Source organism: Anopheles nili, chromosome 2 (assembly GCF_943737925.1).
Source record: "Anopheles nili chromosome 2, idAnoNiliSN_F5_01, whole genome shotgun sequence".
NCBI lineage: Eukaryota > Metazoa > Arthropoda > Insecta > Diptera > Culicidae > Anopheles > Anopheles nili.
In genome coordinates, this window is record NC_071291.1 from 21,476,927 (window position 1) to 21,494,678 (window position 17,752).

At 52.7% G+C, this 17,752-nt stretch overlaps 1 protein-coding gene across 1 annotated transcript in view; it reads right to left on the reverse strand.

Annotated features, from left to right (window-relative positions):
- The window catches only part of LOC128720380 (homeobox protein prospero), a 50,690-nt gene that overhangs the window by 8,569 nt on the left and 24,369 nt on the right, over positions 1–17,752 (reverse strand). The window contains exons 3-6 of the mRNA XM_053814048.1: positions 4,226–7,083; positions 3,160–4,180; positions 1,686–2,793; positions 862–1,041 (exon numbers count right to left, since the gene is read on the reverse strand). Of these exons, the coding sequence (XP_053670023.1) occupies positions 862–1,041; positions 1,686–2,793; positions 3,160–4,180; positions 4,226–6,787 (4,871 nt within the window). The 5' untranslated portion in view covers positions 6,788–7,083. The remainder of the gene's footprint in view (positions 1–861; positions 1,042–1,685; positions 2,794–3,159; positions 4,181–4,225; positions 7,084–17,752) is intronic.

Sequence of the window (17,752 nt, forward strand, 5' to 3'; positions counted from 1 at the left end):
ACGAAGCCGTATTAGTTTACGATGATCGATTTTCGCGAGTTTTCCCAGAGTGTGGTGGCAGTTCCCTTGTCCGGCTGCCGGCAGTAGTACGTGATTCTGCAGCTGCATCGATTGATAGCATATTGCGAATAATTTATGGTCCAAAAACCGAGCGCGGCAATGGCGCCTCGAAGAGTTCGCCAATCCTGGCGTGTCAATTTGGGTGGAAATAATTCCCCACCGGATGAGGTTTGCCTCGGGGACCCGGTCGTTGTGGTACAACACAAAGTAAATTTGCGTTCGATCAATTACTGAATGGAGAGACATCTTTTCGTGCACCCCGTCTGTCCGAGCCAATGGTGCGCGATGTTTGATTTGCGGGATATTATGTTTGGCTTGGCGTCGTCCCAAAAGGTGCTCCCGATTGTGGGTTAATATTTGAGCGCTAGACGAGCAAATCTAATGCAGCTCTCTCCCTTGCAAAAAAGCAAAATGACGACATGAATCCGTTTCCATTTCCATTCCCCATGCATCCACATGCCGACGAGGACGTTCAGAAAGATCGTACGAAAAGAACGCAAGCGCTCTGAAGTCATTCCCCCGGCATGCGCATAATAATTAATTTGTTAATAATAAAGCTTCCGCACACGCGTGTGACTCGTCCTTGCGGATCGGGGATTGCCTTCGCTACGTAAACGAATCCTTCCCACTTCCGGTGGCGTTGTCAACCAATGCCCAACCCATTTCCGGCAGTTGAACCGAATGTCAGGCAATTACAATCATACAGCGAAGGGTCGCTCCATCGGAATGCACGACACGGGCCACATTAGGCCACGGATGGGAAAAGGGAAATAGAAGTAAATGGAATGCCAGCGTACTCACCTGAAGTTGGAGAACCACTTGACCAGCTGGGCGGTGTTGTTTTTGTTGAACTTGATGTCCGGGAAGTACATCTTCAGCACGGCGGAGCTCGGGTATCGCACCCAGAAGAACATCAGCTTCGCCTTGCGCAGGTGCATCGGCGTCAGGGTTGACGAGTTCACCGGAGTTAAGGATCGATTACTGGTTTGGAATTGGGTGCGTGAATCGTTAATCGCTAGTCTAAATTACGCTCGTATGCGTATACGCAGCCAGCCAATGTACTGGGCCGCTCGTAAGCACCGAAACCTCCCGACTGGGCGACTGGGCCGAAAGGAAAAAGGGTTTGAAGGGATTAAACATCGATATCTTACGCGTCTACCCGACCGGCGAAGGAAACTATAAAAGTGTTCAACCTCGCCGACCGGCCGGTCGCGCGAAGAACGCCTCCTGCTGGGATTAGGAACTGAGCGAAAGGATATCCACTCCCACGGTGGTACAAATCTGATTAAGACACACCTTGTAACTGTTTGAAACGAGCCATTGAGCCGGCAACGGTACATGCGATGGCAAGCGACATGAGACGATGCAAATCTCTTAATTTATTTAACATTCGCGCAAGCACGCGTCCTATCCCTTGAACCGGGGCGAAGGCACGCCATCGCCAGGGATGGGAGTGGGTTGGGCTAAAGGATTTGTACCAAAAGGGTGTTGTATTGATTTGTGAAATCAAACCCAAACCCAGGCGGTGGCAGGTTTCGATGCTCGAAAGACGAAGGGACGACCGTACACGGAAGGCGTTGCGATACATGCGACGGCGTGAAAATAATAAGAACTCAAAGGCTTACGCTGCAATGGAAGGATTTTCAAATAGTGCACGATTTGAAAAGGATATAGTAGGCTCCATCCCGTTGTAGGCGATGTCGGCGGATGTGCAGTCCGAGCCGCGATCGGTGACGTCCATCGACGCCCTGATATGTCCGTAGTCCGGTGAGTTGCCGTGATGGGCCGCCAGCAGGGCCGGATGCAGCATCGTGGGTGGGTGGGGCAGCGGTGGAGAGTCGCGAGGATCCAGCATCCCGTTGATCCCGGGCGGGCTTGATGACACCTTCATGTGGTGAAACTGCGACGGTTGAGGCCCATGTGGGCCACCGTGCGGTCCGTGCGGATTAAAGAAGGGACTATAGGGCGAGAAGACCTGCGACTCGTGCAGCGATGGGTTGGGGATTGCCACCGAGGTAGGCAGGGAGACGGGCAGCATCGCCGAGGCCGCACCGTGAAAGGACGACCGTGGAGATTTGCACTCCGTCGGTGTGGTCGGACCGGGCGGTTGAACCACGCTAGCCGAAGGACTGCTGAATGGAGTCGATTGCTGCTGTTGCTGCTGGGTTGGACCCGATGCGGGTCCTTGCGACTGCTGCTGACCGTTCAGGTTGTTGTTGTTGTTTTTGCTGCAGCTGTTGTTGTTGTTGTTGCTGCTGCTGCCACCGACAGTGTTGCCAAGGCAGGCGTTGGGCCCACCCAAGGGTAACTGCTGCGTTGCGGCCGATTGCTGCTGCTGCTGCTGCTGCTGGGTCGTCTGGGACTGCTGAGACGGCTGCTGTTGCTGCTGCTGCGATGGCTGCTGCTGCTGCTGTTGCTGTTGCTGCTGTTGAGATTGCTGTGAGTCAAGCGGCACCTGATTCGAGGCCGGCAGAATGCCGTCCTGGGCAAGGATTCTACTCACAGTTCGGGGCGTAATGCGCGTGTCGGTCACCTTGTGGCGTTTCTTCTTCGGCGTCACGACGAGGCTGAGCGCCTCATTCTGCTCGGGATTGTGCTCGCGCGGTTCCGGCGGTGGCAGACAGAACGGGTTCACCTGGCTGGGCGTACCGAGGGCTTGGTTCATCGAGTTGTAGAGTGCAGCCGCCGCGACCGAGTTGATGTTCTGCGGCGTTTTCGACGCTTGGAACATAGCTGTAGAGGGAGAAGGACGAACATGAGGAGGCATGCTGAGTGGCTGCTGCTGCTGCTGCTGCTGTTGTTGCTGTTGATGCTGTTGTTGTTGCTGGTGCTGCTGTTGCTGCGAAGGCAACTGCTGCTGTTGCTGCTGCTGGGTGCTTTTGTGATCGTGCAGTGAACCCACAGCCGGCACGTGCATGGAAGGCATACCTGGCAACCCGGGAAATGCGCTTCCGTTTAGTCGCGTTCCAGCACATCCGTTGATGGCCGGCGCCATCGCGGGTTGTTGCGTACAGGCGGGGTTGCCCGAGGACATGCCATTTGGGCCCATCGCTAATGGTGCGCCGGTTAGACTAGGTGTACTTAGCATAGGTGCGTTACCTGTTTGACTGACGCCTCGATCCGGCTGGCTGATCTTCGTTCGCGGCGATTTGCGATCCAACAGCTGCGAAGCCATCAGCAGGTCCTTGTTCAGCTGCTCGGCTGCTGCGGCGGCCGCTTCCGACTGCTTGCCAAGAAACCGGCGCTGATGCACAAACCGCGTGACAATCGAATCGACCAGGTTGGACAACGACGCCGTTATCTCCGTCTTCAACACGTCCGCTAGGCCTTCCAGGTCCGTGCCGGACATCGGCGCCACGGCGCTCACACTGGAGCGCATCATGTTCAGCCGGTTCGTCAGGTCGGACGGAATGGACGAACCTTTCGGGATTGCCGGCAAATGACCACCCATCGTAGCTGGTGCCACGTGGTTCACTTGTGGTGCAGTTTGCATTGGCGCGTGCGTCGGTGAGAGCTGTTGCGATGCCATCGTCACTGGTGGCTGATGTTGCTGTTGCTGTTGCTGTTGCTGCTGCTGCTGCTGTTGCTGTTGCTGCTGGACGTTGGGTGGTACTAGTCCGCAGGTCTGCTGCGAGATCGTTGGTGGGTGTGGAGGCGAATGCTGCTGCTGCTGCTGCAACTGTGCATGCTGCGTCTGCGGATGTTGAACAGGCGATTGTAGCAGATTGGGCTGCGAAGGTTGAGTTTGTGCTGGCGGTTGCTGCTGATGCGGCAACGGTACCTGCGATTGTATTACCTGTGACGACGAGCTAGTACTGCTGCTGCTCCGATCTGCCATATGCTGTGGTGGCACTGCATGCGGCTGATGAGAATGCGGCATTAGCTGCTGTTGTGGTTGCTGCACATGTTGCTGAGCCTGCTGCTGCTGCTGCTGCTGCTGCTGTTGTTGCTGCTGCTGCTGCAGCAATTGCTGGTTGGAAGCCTGCAAGCTTCGCTCAGCCTGTTCCGCCTTCACTAGCCTCGCTTCTTGCTCGAGAAACAGCTTCTGGTACATTGCCGCCGCGTTGCTAATCTGCTGACTGTGTGTTTGCTGCTGCTGTTGTTGCTGCTGCTGCTGCTGCTGCTGCTGGAGATGGTGCTGTGGTTGCGATTGCTGCGAATTAACACCTTCGTGGGGCATAGCAGCCGCCGCTGCAGCCGCCTGTTGCATGTGCTGCAGGAATGGGTGCGTACCGTTGAAACCGCTCGCTTGCAGCGGATGCGTAGGTGGCAGCGTACCGTGCAACTTCGCCGACATCATCTTGCTCATCATCTGCAACATGCTCGAGGCATCAGCTGCTGCTGCTGCGGCTGCGGCCGCAGCCGCCGCGTTCGACTGGCCCTTGCTACCGGCCGTGTCTTTGGCCGGGCTGGAAACCGCGAGATGTGGCTTCTCAGGTGATAGTTCCGGACCACTGATGTCATCCTCCATGATGTCGCTCGACGAGCTGTCGTCGGCCACCTCCTGCGTGGTGTCGGACTGCTGCTCCATGCGCGAGCACAATTGCACGTATTTCTGCTGCATCTCCGCCAGCTGCTCCTGCATCGAGCGAAGCTGCGACTTAAGTACGTCCTTTTCCACGCGCTTCTGGTGGATGTGTGGTGTCGCAACCGTCTCCACCAGATCGTCGTCGTCGTCGGTTGTGGCCGGATCGGTGACAGGCGTAGCGGTGGCCGTTGCCGTCGAAGCTGCAGCGGCTGCTGCGGCCGCCGCCGCACTGCTACTTAGCATGAAGTTTTGCAAGGTCAACCCAAGGTTAAGGCCAGCTGCGGCTGCTGCCGCATATCGCTCGGCCGCACTGTTATCGTGCTGCTGTGGATGGTAGAGCTTTCGTTTCTTGCACCCATTTACTGGAGGCTGTGCGGACAGGATTGCTGGACTGGAGCGCATCGACGATACGATGTTCTCGACACGCGCGCGCTTCATGTTCAGCGCTTCCGGTTCAGCCCGACCGGACACTAGGCTACCGTTCGGCGTCGGTGTTCGCTCATCGCGATCCTTATCGTCGAGACAGCAGTCGTCTAGGTCGAGTTCCTGCTTAGCAATTAGCACACCATTACTGCCACCACCGGTAGAGGACGCTGGTGAAGGTACGGTCTCATCCACCTCGTCCGGTAACGACGCTACCAGCTCATCGATCACATCGCGCTTCTCCTGCTTGGGATTGATCGCATCCACGCTACCGTTCGACAACCGACCTACGTCCGATTGCGCTCCCAGCAGATCATCACATTTCGTACTATCACTTGCGCCGTGGGTCGCCTTCGCATTTTGATTATTGCCACTGTTGGCCACCACCCGATGCTTTGTGCCCGAAGCACTCTTCCCGTGGGCCACACCCGCATCACTCGAGTCGCTCAGCTCACCCCCGTTCACAATACCACCGAGACCGGGCTCACCGAGCTTGGCCACGTCGAAGATCGTGTTGTTGTTCTGGTTCTTGCTCCCGATCACGTTGTTGTTGTCCGGCGACAACCGACCACCCTGTAACGTGCTGCGCAGCTCCTGATCGAGCGCCAACAGGTCCTTTTTGCCCTGCAGGATATTGCGCAACATGTGATGCGCCAGCTCGCTCGGAGCCGGTGGCGTTGTAGAATCACCGTCAAGGTCTATAACGCCACCCAGCCCGTTACTGTACGAGTTGTCCACTACGCTGTTGCTGGTGGTCGCGATCCGTTGCTTAGGACCTCCAACGTTGCCGCCGCCGACGCCGACGCCGCCGACGCCGCCGCCGCCACCGCTGCTGCTGCCGTTGTTGTTGTCTCCGTTGGTATTCGCCGCGCCGCCATTGCTGCTGGCGTGGCTGCTGCTGTTGCTGCTGTTGCCGCTGCTCGCGCTGCTGCTGCTGCTGTTGCTGCTGGAGCTTGAGCTTGTGCTGCTGGAGCTGCTGCTGCGCCGGTTCGAGCCCATCGTTACCTCCGCGGAACCGGTCGCTGCTGCAGCACTGCCACTCTGTTTGCCGCTTTTCCCACACGCACTGGGACTGTTGCTGTTGGCGCTGTTCGTGTTATTATTATTATTGTTCGTGCTGGTGTTGTTGTTGTTGTTGTTGTTGCTCAAACTGGTCACACTTTCGAAACCGAGCTTGGTGGAGCCGACGGCGACGACGGCGGCTCCAACCGTGCCGGTGGTACCACTCGCACCATTCACTGCACTTGCATCTTGCACTGAGAGGCCCGCACACTGATCTGGGCCCGCACTGTTGGCGAGGCTGCTGGCCGCACTGTTGATGCTGGCCGCGGCGGCCTCGATCGCGGAAAGCATGCTGATCGTGTCCGGATCGGACGCGTCCTGGGCCTGCTTCACTTGCCTGCCGAGCAGTTCGTTGAGCATCTTGCTGGCGGCCGCAGGACCGTACCCGCCGGGACCGAACAGTCCGCTGAAGTGTTGCTGCTGCGCCTGGCTAAAGATAGCCCCGTATAGACCGCTGCTCATGAAGGACGGGCGCGAACTGAAGCTGGGTATCGAAGAGTAGCTGTTCCTTGGTTCGCCCGCGTCTACGCGCTGTCTGCTGCGCTTGCAACCGTGGCCGTTACTGCCGTTGCTGCTGCCGTTGCTGCTGTTGCTGTTGCTGCTGCCGTTGCTGCAGCCGCTGGCGTTCGTCACTGTGGTTGTGGGGTTGTCGTTCTTTAGCAACTTATCGACGTACAAACCGAAAGAATCAGAGTCTTCCTCCGATGACATCATAAGCGGCAGTCCACGAATCCGACGGCGGCGATGGCGGCGGTTTCGGCGACGACGGCGACGACGGCGGCGACGACGACGACGACGACGACGGCGATGGGGTGGGGGAAAACCTCCCCTCCCTGGTGCCGAACCCTTCACGCACACTACCAGCGGTTTTTGCTTCTGGCTTCCCTTCTGGCTGCTGCCGTTGTCGCCCTTCTTCTGCGCGCGGAGGCAATTCCCCTACGTTCAATCCAATTGCCGAACGGTCACGAAGCCACTCGCCTAACTTAGCTTTCCCCTTCCATGGCATGGACCTGCACGTATTGTGGAAAGCAGAGATGGAAAGAAAAACAGCAAGCACAGGCAAGGAGAGAGAGAGAGAGATGGCGTGATGGAGGAGAAATCCGAACAAAACGAACGGAGCGTTCGGGAAATTTCATGCAAGAAAGAGAAAAGAACGAGAAAAAGACAGTAGATGATTAGTGTTTTTTGCTTCTTCTCTTGCTTACGGTGTCCTTACTGGAAAGGGGGATTATGTTTGTGTGTTTTTTTTTTCCGCTGGAAAAGTGTTTTCCGCGCGCTAGAGCAGTTCTTCGGCCCACGAACGCTACGTCTGTCTCGTTTGTTCCCATTGCGAAGCATCCTTTGCGAGAAGTCGCGCACGTCAGAATTCGAACTAGCTCAACGGTGCGCTTTGATCGAGGTTTGAATCCTTCGCGAGCCTCTTAAGTTAACCGTCTCTTTAAACTAAACGATATGTTGTGTCCCCAAAAATGTTCCAATTTTCAACCACTAACCAGTGGAAGACACTGTTAAAAAAACCGCATTTGGACGCTCGAAAACGGCCGCCTTTGATTAACAATTTATATTAGAGAACTATGGCTGGGTCGTCTGTTGGGTGTGATCTACGATCTCCAACGGGCGCCTTCGATCGCAACAAGGGACATAAGCGAGCAAGCGACAATGTTTTGTTGCTGTCCCTTTCCCACACGCAACCGTACCGACCATCCGTCTCGGCAGGACCAGATGGAAGCACGCAGGACACCGAAGACGCGCGCGCGTCCCTTTTCACTGCAAGGGAAAAATAAATTAACCGATGCACACCTGGAACACCGGGGCACGGGCGCATTCAATAATGGCAACGGTTCCGGCCGATGAATGTGCCCCGATGTCCTGCGGGGTTGCTAGAGAGAGAGAGAGAAAGAGAACGCATAGGAAAAGCGAAGCGGAGAGCGAGAGCGCAAAAGGGAAGAAAAGCAACGCGCAAGGATACAGCCTGCTCGAATGCCTCGAACCACGAGCGGTATGGATTTTGGGCGATGCGATTTTCTCAACCACGCGACCCACGCGAGTCAGCTGTTTGGCTAGCGAATCTGCTGAGCTGATGCTGTAAGGTCGGCGCCTTCTAATTGTGCCCCAATGATGTGTCTTATAAATATCAATTTAACGCAGCGCAAGGAGCAACTTAATTACTTACGCTCGAACAGGCAACGGTCATCGCCGCAGCTAGCGTCCGTTGCAGTAGTTGGTGACGGTGACGCCACTCCATCTCATCTGAACGGGCATCACTGCCGGCGTTTACTGCCTTGTCTGTTGCTGCTGCTGCTGCTGAGCGCGCGAAACTCATCAAAACATTCGTAAATTGGATAATAAAACGCTTCTTGCGCTTCGGCACTCTCTCTGAGGCACGCAATTCTTGGCAGCATTTGCGTACGTCGAAGACGTGCTCCGGCAATGGGACCATCTTAACGGCTCTGGACTTTGTCAAGCGGCAATCTTGCCGTTCGTAACGAGATTGACGCCTAATGGTATCATCACGCCCTGGAGCTTCTTCGCTGCGCTGCCCAAATACCCGCCAAGATTTTCCACCCCACAGTAATTGACAATTGGCTTGTAGACGATAATGTGGGTAACTTTTTTATTTGCCTGCCCAACGTTTGATCGCTTCGTGTGGCGGCCTTCGTTTGTGTGCAAACGCCGTTCAGATGACTGGCGTGGAATGGAAATGCACGGGAATTGCCCCATCGTGCAATGACTCATCTACGGGCCCAAATTGTTCGCAACGAGCTGTGGTATTATTTGCAGCATCGATGCTTCACGCAAATGCTGACAATTTTGTAATACTCTCTTTTTTAGCAATGTTCTAACACTCTTGGGGAGAAAAAAATTATTACAATTATCGAGAATATCAGCTCAACGTGTACTGCGTATGCATTTGAATTTGAAAAAAAAAACGGCCACCTCCACACTTCCAACCGACCGAAATTGTAATCAACCGATCACGCTCCGGTGGCTGATGCTTTAAAAGGTCGTTACCGCCGTGATAGCCATGTGCCGAAGAAAGTGGCAATCTTGAAGAATGGAGAAAAAAATCACCCTAAAACGACCGTTACGTTCGCGCTTCGCTGAGCGCTGGCCCTGTAACGCACGGCATGTGTCGCCACAGCGAAAGGTGCATTATCGGTTATGAAGCAAACATGAAAAGGGACGCTAAGAAGGCGCTCGAGCGCCTTCAAGACGTTAACGCGTTAAGGGTCACACAAACGTCTTCGTTATGCTCCGGTTCACCCACGGAGGGTGTCTAACAACTCCTTCTCGTGTACCTGAGTACACACATTCGCTCGCAAAAGCCGCATATGGCACACTTCGAGCGCTGCAACGACTTCAAGGAGCTGGGAATTATTTGACGGAAATGAAATAATTGCACCCTGGCCCCTGGCACACGGCATAGATCTTTATCGTTCGCCTAGTACTCCGGGTTGAGTTTCAACGGTTTTCCAATGACATTCCCTTACGCGGCTACTGTGGCATTTCTCGGTAAGTCCGTTTGTTTTTTCGACAACGACTTGCAACAGTGATTCGGTGGTTTATATGCTTCCTCCCTGTGAGCTCCCGACAAATGTGATTGTTTTCCTGGTGAGTTTGCGGTGCTGGTGATCGTTCACAGATAACCACAACGACACACATCAAGCGCACCCCCGTGAGACGAACTTGAGACCGCTGTGAAATCTGGCGTACGCTTCTCCGGACCGTGGGTGCACTTGTGTGTCTTCCTTTTCGGGAATCCTTCCGCCCCATGGCACACGATATCTTCCGATCGGCCGTGCGGGATGCTCGTTGCGGTTGAAGATGTTACTCGCCTAAACGTTGGTCACTTCTTCCCAGGCCTCGAGGGACTCTGCGCCTCGAGCACTGAGCCGCCGATCGCGCACGGCAAAGTGCGTGTAATATGATGATCCGCTCCGGAAGTGTTGATTATTATTAATTCTCCCACAAGGCGACGGAACGAAGATACCGTTCGCAAAACCGCAAGCATCGACCGAGGTATCGTGCGAAAGGAAGTATCATAACGCCGAACGCCGTCTCCTTCCGCTCGGAAGAACGTGGGCCGTGTGAATATTGCACGGGGCGCTCGGTTCGCAAAGGATGCAATTTTATGCACGTTGATTTTACGTCTCTTTTGTTACGCCCAAAACAAATCGCCTTGAATCGGGGTCTTGGTTGGGATTTATCGCTTACTCGCTCCATCTCAGCTTGATAGTGTCTCATTCCCCAGATATGCTGGTTGCCTTGTTCTACGCAGGCTCGCCTTCGAGTGCGTTTGATGTTTGAACAAACAAAAAAAAGTGCAGTACGATGCAGCTTGTGCAATTCGAGCGGTAAAGAGGCTTGCTTCGGAACTCGGAAAAAGGAGTCCACTCCACTAGCTGCCGGCGGGTTGCATTCCCGGTGCTGCAAACAATTATCAATTAGGGCTAATTAAATTCCAAGACCGGGATTTGTTTAGCAAAGTACGAGCGTGGGGTTGTAAATGCTCTATGCTTTTGTGGGTGCGAGCATATGTGCGTGTTGGTGAATGTTTTTTTTTTCTCTCGATACCGGTCATGTTTATTTGGACCCTTTTTTTTCGTCTTCTGAGCAAGTGCATCCACTGCACGCATTGTTTTGTGCTGGTGCATTGTCAGTACAAATCTTCAAGTTCAATTAGCTTCAATTGAAAGGAAGCATGACAGATTTCGGTTTCCTTTTTTTTCATCCTTGCTTCGCTTCCGAGGCGTTTCCTTTTGGGCAACATCATGCGAGAAGAGTGAAGTTTTTTTTTATTACCCATAATATATTTGTAGCTCAATTTGTGTCCCAAAGTCACTGCCCCGATGGTGGGTCTTCCGTTCTAGTTCATCGTTCGTTGTCGGAAGAGAACGTGTCTGCCCTTGGGTTGGTATTCGAATAGAAGCCGTCGTTAGGTTGTCGAATGCACGCACAACATTTATCATTACATCGTGTACGTTTTTGATGTCAATGTCGTAATGTTGGCCCGTCCGGCTGAGGCTGGCGTTTGTCGTAGTTACATGCGCTAAAAGGGAATACCAATGCGTTGCAAAACGCATAACGTCCTAGTGTGGCTTGTTTATTCATTTTTTTTACAACCCTTCTACTGATCCATGATGGTTCCACACAAGTGCGAGATCGATTTTTTAAATTAACGAGAGAGAAAAAAATCTAGACCACTTCTAATCCGTCTCTCTTCCGGCTGCACAAATGCAGGGCAAACAAAAACCCTACCACTACACGCGTCACCTCGGATCGTCCGCGCTCGGTTTGTGCGAATGTCTTGCGTGCGAATCCTTTCCGCGTACGGGGTTCGTCTTTTGGCAGAGGTTAAGGATGTTTTATTTTCCACGTTGCTCACCAGACAAGCCGTCGCTGGTTGATCGGGACCAACTACAGCGGCATGATACAATACGGATACAGCGGTTCGGTGTGAGATGAGGAACGAATGGATTGCATACAGGGGCGGCTTCGTGGCCTGCCTGCTCCATCCACACCCTTACAGGGTCGATAGGGGGTGAACTTTGATCGACTCCATGACTCGCAGGGTAGCAACCCCTTTTCGTGCTGGAGCCGCGCATTCGCCTCTGCAAAAGCCCCTTTTGTGCTATGGCGCTGGAGCTAAGGAACGCCAGGAACTCGCCAGCCAGAACTCGGGACGGAAATCATCCAAAGATTGCACATTGCGAGAAGCGAGTAATTAAAACTCATAAGTTCATTCTGCACGGTTTATTCATCACATCATCGTCATCGTATTTATCGTCCCGGTTCTTGCTCAGCGTCGTCATCGTCCTCGTCGTCCTCGGCGTCGTGGGCGCCGTTGTCGTCCTTGTCCTTGTTGTCGGGCCCTATCTTCGTCTTCTTCGCTTCGTAATCTGTGCACCACCGGGATGCTGACTGTTGAATGTACGCCGTTGCCCCCCGTTCGTGAACGATGTGTAGAAGGACGCCTCTGAGGCCGTGCGCTCGCAACCCGCGCAAACGATATCTTTATCCCGTGTTCGCCGTTGAATCCTTGCGCCAAGGACCGCCCCGATGCCCGAGCGTGGTTACTCGGTCCATGGGGATGGCGTGGGATGGCGTAAGAAATGCAGCCGTTTGCAGAAAGGAAGAAAAGCCCGAAGGAAATTATTGCATCGCCTCGATGCAGCGGTGAATCGGAACATCAGCAGTAAGAGCAAGAGCAATAATGCTGAAAGCGCCATCTTCACTCGGCCTCTATCCTAGCGCCATTTCCTCAAAACCCTTTCCCGTTACCGGGGGTGACGGTCTCGGTCTGAAGTGGCGGCAAAGAAGGAAGCAACCAAACTGAGATGGTAAATATGCACAAGTTCTTCCAGCTAGCCGTATTTGAGTTGAATCTTTGCGGCGCTGGTTATCAACATTTCAGCACACGTCTCAACCAACCGAGCTATTAATATTTCCACCCTCGGCGAGTCCCGTACCGGATCGGGAGGACACATCGCTCCTGAGCTATTCATATGAGGTTTCTTATACAACCGGGGCAGCACGGCAAGGACCCTCGGACATCAGGCTCGCTTCTGTGCGCCATTCTCGGTATCACCGTGGCGCCTGGCTCATGAAAGGCGGCATCTTTTCGCCTTAGCTTTCTTACATCCCTCGGCAACGCTGCTTGCGGCTGGCGTGTTGCATCCGGGCGGGGATTATTACTACGAACTTTTTGCTAATGTGCCCGTGTTTACGTTCATTTCCACGTTATTTGCATTCGGCTACGGCTACGGCGTGTAGCGTCCGCATTAGGCATGATAGTCTGGCTACACACGTACCACACTTGCAGTTTGTAGCAGGTTTCGAGCAGGTCACTATGTTGCCATCAGACGGATTTCAGGTTTGATAATGTTGGTGTCTGCTGTACTTTTGATGAGTAAACTTGCTCTACCGGCGCCTTGATGCAACGCTTGAATATTAAGTATTGCAGTCACAATACCTGAAGTACTTGTGGCACAATACAAATTACGGCTTCGTGTGTACTGTCTACGCCCTGGTCAAGCAATAAGCCAACTCAAAACCATTGCAGCTTTCCGTTTCCAGTGCACGAGCGTTTCATTGTTTTTTTTTCTACATTTCCGAAATCTCTTCCGTATTTTAATGCTATCAATCTCCCTCGGTGTAATAGATGCAGCAGCGAATTGCAAATGCCATCTCAGCCATGCAAAAACGACGCCGATTCCCTGCAGCATGACCCCCATGCAATGATAGCAATTTTGGTTCGCTTCCACGCTGGAAAATGCGTTTCTATCGTTTTTATTTGCACCAGCCGGTCTCATGACCGAGAGATGTACAAAAAACCAAACCAAACACACACCCACACACACCTACTGTAGCCGAGGGACAAGGATTGAACCGGCATGCCATGGTTCGCGTCGGAAAATCTGGACCCATAATCCTGCGTACGGCGGTACGAAATCGAAGAACTGGAAAAATGAAAATGCAACCAAAAAATGCTGCACCACTGAATGGCTGGCTGAGGCGGTGGATTCCGAGTCTCTTTTTTTTTGCTTTTCCATTTTTCCTCTATTTGCCGCCGCATTGCTTCAACCTACTCCCGCTTCACCGATGACGCGATGGTTGTTTTATATAAATTTCTATATACACCTCCTTTCGGCCGCCTCGAACGACATTTGCATTATTAAAGAGTGTCGCGGTCATGTCACAGGATCTCGGCCTGTCACATCCGGTCACCGTTCGGCTGTTCGGCGTTGCAATCAGGCGCTGCATGCCCAGGCTAGCACAATGCCCACGGAATTCTGGACGTATTCGGCTATTGCACCGACACCGATGACAATGCGAAACGTGCCGTGGAAACGAAGGGCACAACTGATGCCGCCGGCTAATGCAAGGCTGACTAAGTTGGTGTCGCCGATGATGACGAGCTGATAAATGGCTTTGTCTGGTGTTTGCGTTAATTTTGGTCAGCTTTCGGAGGTTGATGCTAACATCAATTCCAATCTGGTATTTACGCGTTATTGCATGATTCGATTGGTACCGTTTATCAGGTTCCTGCTTCGGTGCTAGTAACATACGCTGACTTCACCATTACGGGCAGCATCCCTGCGCAAACGAGATCACTGGTGGTGAAAATGCATATTTCATTACCGAAAAAAAGGGGTAAAGTACTCGTGGTACAAGTGCCCCGAAGACAAGCAGCGAGCGACCACACGATTTTTCCTACTTTTTAACAACCACAGGACTTGCGAAATATCGATTTTTTCTTTCCGCTCCGGCATGATCAGTTCCCGGTCCGTTTCAAGTTGCTGCAGCAAGTTGATGAAAACTCAACCCGTTCACCTTGCAGCCAAGCATGAGCCGGTAAAGTGGGGAGGGATTTTCTCTCCTTGCTTTTTTTTTGTTTTCCTTTCGCCCCCGATGGCGAAGAAACAACGCCGTGCCTCTGTTTCGGGGTCCGTCTTTTGCGCCAAGTTGCAGGAAAAACCCAGCCACCCCTTCATGCCTTCCGCAAAAAACAAAGACAATTTCGAGCAAAGCCACGCGTGGGGAAGGAAAAACCGAACCGAACGGGGTGGAAAAACAAAAATCCCGACAAACCCATAGACGGATGAAGCACACGCGTAAGGCAGCCGCTGCCCGATCGCAAGGGAAGCGAATAAGTATGTGCGAGCATGTTTGAGATGTGGAGAAAATTAATACAAAGCCGGGGCAGATTTCCTTCCAGCGCCGGTCCCCTTCTATTTGCTTCGCTTCTTTTTTTTTTTTCGGTGCTACCACCGAGCGTTGCCAAAGATGAAACGCATGGAAACGTGGAAATTTGCAAGCGTACGAATGGAACACGACGCGCTTGGGTTTTGGGGAGGATTCGGCTTTTGTCTCTCAAAAATCCTTCCACCGTCCGTTCGGCGTTTTCTTGCGGCCGCAGTACAGACCACCCTCGAAGGGCTCGACGTGTCGAGTGCGTCGGTTTTAGACAGGGTGTAACTGCTGCAAGGGTGCAGTTTCCCACTCGGGAGCGGGTATTTGCATGCGGTCTTAGACGGCAAATTATGCAATCCCCGGGCTGGCACATTACCGTGGTCGTGTCTTACGTTGGGATTTCTTCTCGTAACCAAACGGAGAAAAATGATACACGCAGGCTCGGGTAACCCTCACCTTGGAAGTGGAGTGTACAAGTGCATTCGTGAAATGCACGCAACGTTGGCTGTAGAATGACGAAACCGCACGCGGAGTACGGAAACGAACGGTGCATCTTGTACACATCCTTGAGAACGGGTTTAATGAGTGTGCTTCTTGGGTGTACTGCATCGTGCGCATGGTTGCGGTTGCGTAGATTTGGTGGAAAATAAAATTGCAACCGGCTTGTGCATACACGACGTTGACTACTAGGATGTCGATATGGTGCGGAAACATGCGCGGCAAGATACGGATCCTTCTTATTCGTGTTTGTTTAAGGCAGTTGTGAACAAAGGCACCACAACAGCTATGCATCGTCAATAGCAATTCTATAGAAAGTCGTGGTGCAATAACAACTTTTTCAGTTACCATTCTAGCCTAGCACCAAAAATGCATCGGCGAAAAAGGATGCACCAGGATGCAAGTGTGTGTGTGTGTGTGTGTGTGTGTTCGTGCGAGTTGTAAGCTATACTTTTTGGTACAAATCGTACTTTAAACTGTCTATCTTCAGCGTATTTTTGCTCACTGTCTGTCTGTCGAAGGTCTATTACAATTTTGTTTGCTCCCGAAACGCGTTTAAGCAATCCATTCCACGATGTTCCACGGTTGCCTGTTCGCTTTACGGCTTCAGCAAATGAATAAAGTAGCTCCCTCAGCGAACTCATTTTGTGTTATTTTTTCGCATTTTCTTCGCGCGCCCATCCCGAACCAGCCAGCACCATGGGCGTTTTCACGAGCCCAGCACAGGACGGTGCACAAATGAGTGAAACTTAAAAAAGTGCATTTTCGTTTTCATTCGCAAAAATATAAAAATCACATATTAAGCAATAATGAAGGGCAGGCATTAGTCTTGACTGCAGCGCGGTGCAACGATGCAACGCAAGCCACCAACCGGTACCGTCGTTGTGGCTCATTCGCGCTCGTTCCGCGAGGCTACGAAGCCTGATAAGGACTATTATTTGATTCTCCTTGCCGCCATCGCTGCACGAATGGCGAGAGCTGCCGGCATGGCGCGTATGGGAAAGGGAAACGAAAACAAATAATGAAAAATTTTAAGGAGCCGTTAAACCCTACCCAAATGCAAGCCGTGTTTCGGCAGTGCCAGTCTGCGCGAATGCAGATGAACCTGTCGTGTGCTGCGGATGCGAGTGGGATAAGGATAGAGGTGGTGGTGGCATTTTCCTATGCGCTCACAGATAGGCCGAACCGCTGTGTATGCACTTATGAATGCACTTTCGGCGGTGCACCGGTGGATAGCGGCAAAAGTTCCACACGTTGCAGAATGGAAAGGAAGGCTGCGAGTTTTTGGTTCCTTTTTTTGCCGAGGTGCGACTAAGGAAGGAAATGAGCGTCGGTGGTGCATTTTGATTTCTTCTTTTTGTTTTAGCTCTTTTTTTTTCACGCAAGTAAAGGATAGTTTTCGGCTTCATTTCGACGGGTGGCACGGTCGGCGGAATTCGGTCGATAATTCTTCACGGCCGTTTGCTCAGTTTGCTGGCAGATGATGAGCGAAATGCTTTTAGTATGACTTAAGGCCCATTTCAAGGAAACAAAACAAGAAGGAAGTCGAACGAGCACCCCGAGGCAGCACTTCTGATGAGTCATCCGTTGACGCAAAGCGAGAAAGCGTTTCTAGTGTGGCTAATTCTTGAACCGTCGTTTTCTGGTGAGGGAATTCAATCAACCGCAAAAAAACGAGACCCAAGAAAAGCGTTTACAACCCCCGACAGGGCTCTATCGTACGCAAGGTTCTGGTGTGAAAATGTGGCCGATCACTCGGTGTGAGTCATACGGCAGTGCGATTAATTAATTTGCATCTTGATGCATTCCACGTTCGCGCGATAGCCTTGTGGGGTTGGTTGATTAACGAAACGCGCGTGAATGCTCGAGCCGCTAAGCCGGGCTGCGCTGTGAAGCATTGGGAAACGGTTGGCACGGTCGCAAAAGTGGCCGAGTTTAATTGAAGGCACTACCCGTTGGGCGATTGCGCAAGCGGTACGGGTTTTGCAAAGCGATACCGATCTTATGGGAACTTGGATCCGTGGAAACCCGGGCCGGACGAAAGGATTCAAATTTCTCACCCGTAGTGCTGGCGCACTCTTCCGGGAGTTGGCCGGAAATGACATTACGCCCTGCGGAACGCTTACTCGCTTACTCCAGAAGCAAGATGCCCGACGATCCCGTGCGGCAAAATCCGTATGCGAAAGAATCATAAAGGGCAGCGTGCCAGTGGGTGCTGTCGGCCAATTGTTGCCGCAGTTGGATTGCAGCCCTGCACAATGTACGAGCGAGGAAACAATTGCTCGTACCCAACGGATTGACGACGGTCGTGGCAAGCAAACGACCAATTGACGGATGAGCTGGCGGAAGAATATGAAAGTTGTGGGTACTGTTTTGTGGTTGTTTTTTTTCTTCACTCCGTGCCGGTTCATTTCCAGTTTCCCGCGCATATTGAGCACGCTTGGAGTAATTTTATCAATTGCTTGTTCCGTTTCTCGCTCGCTTGGG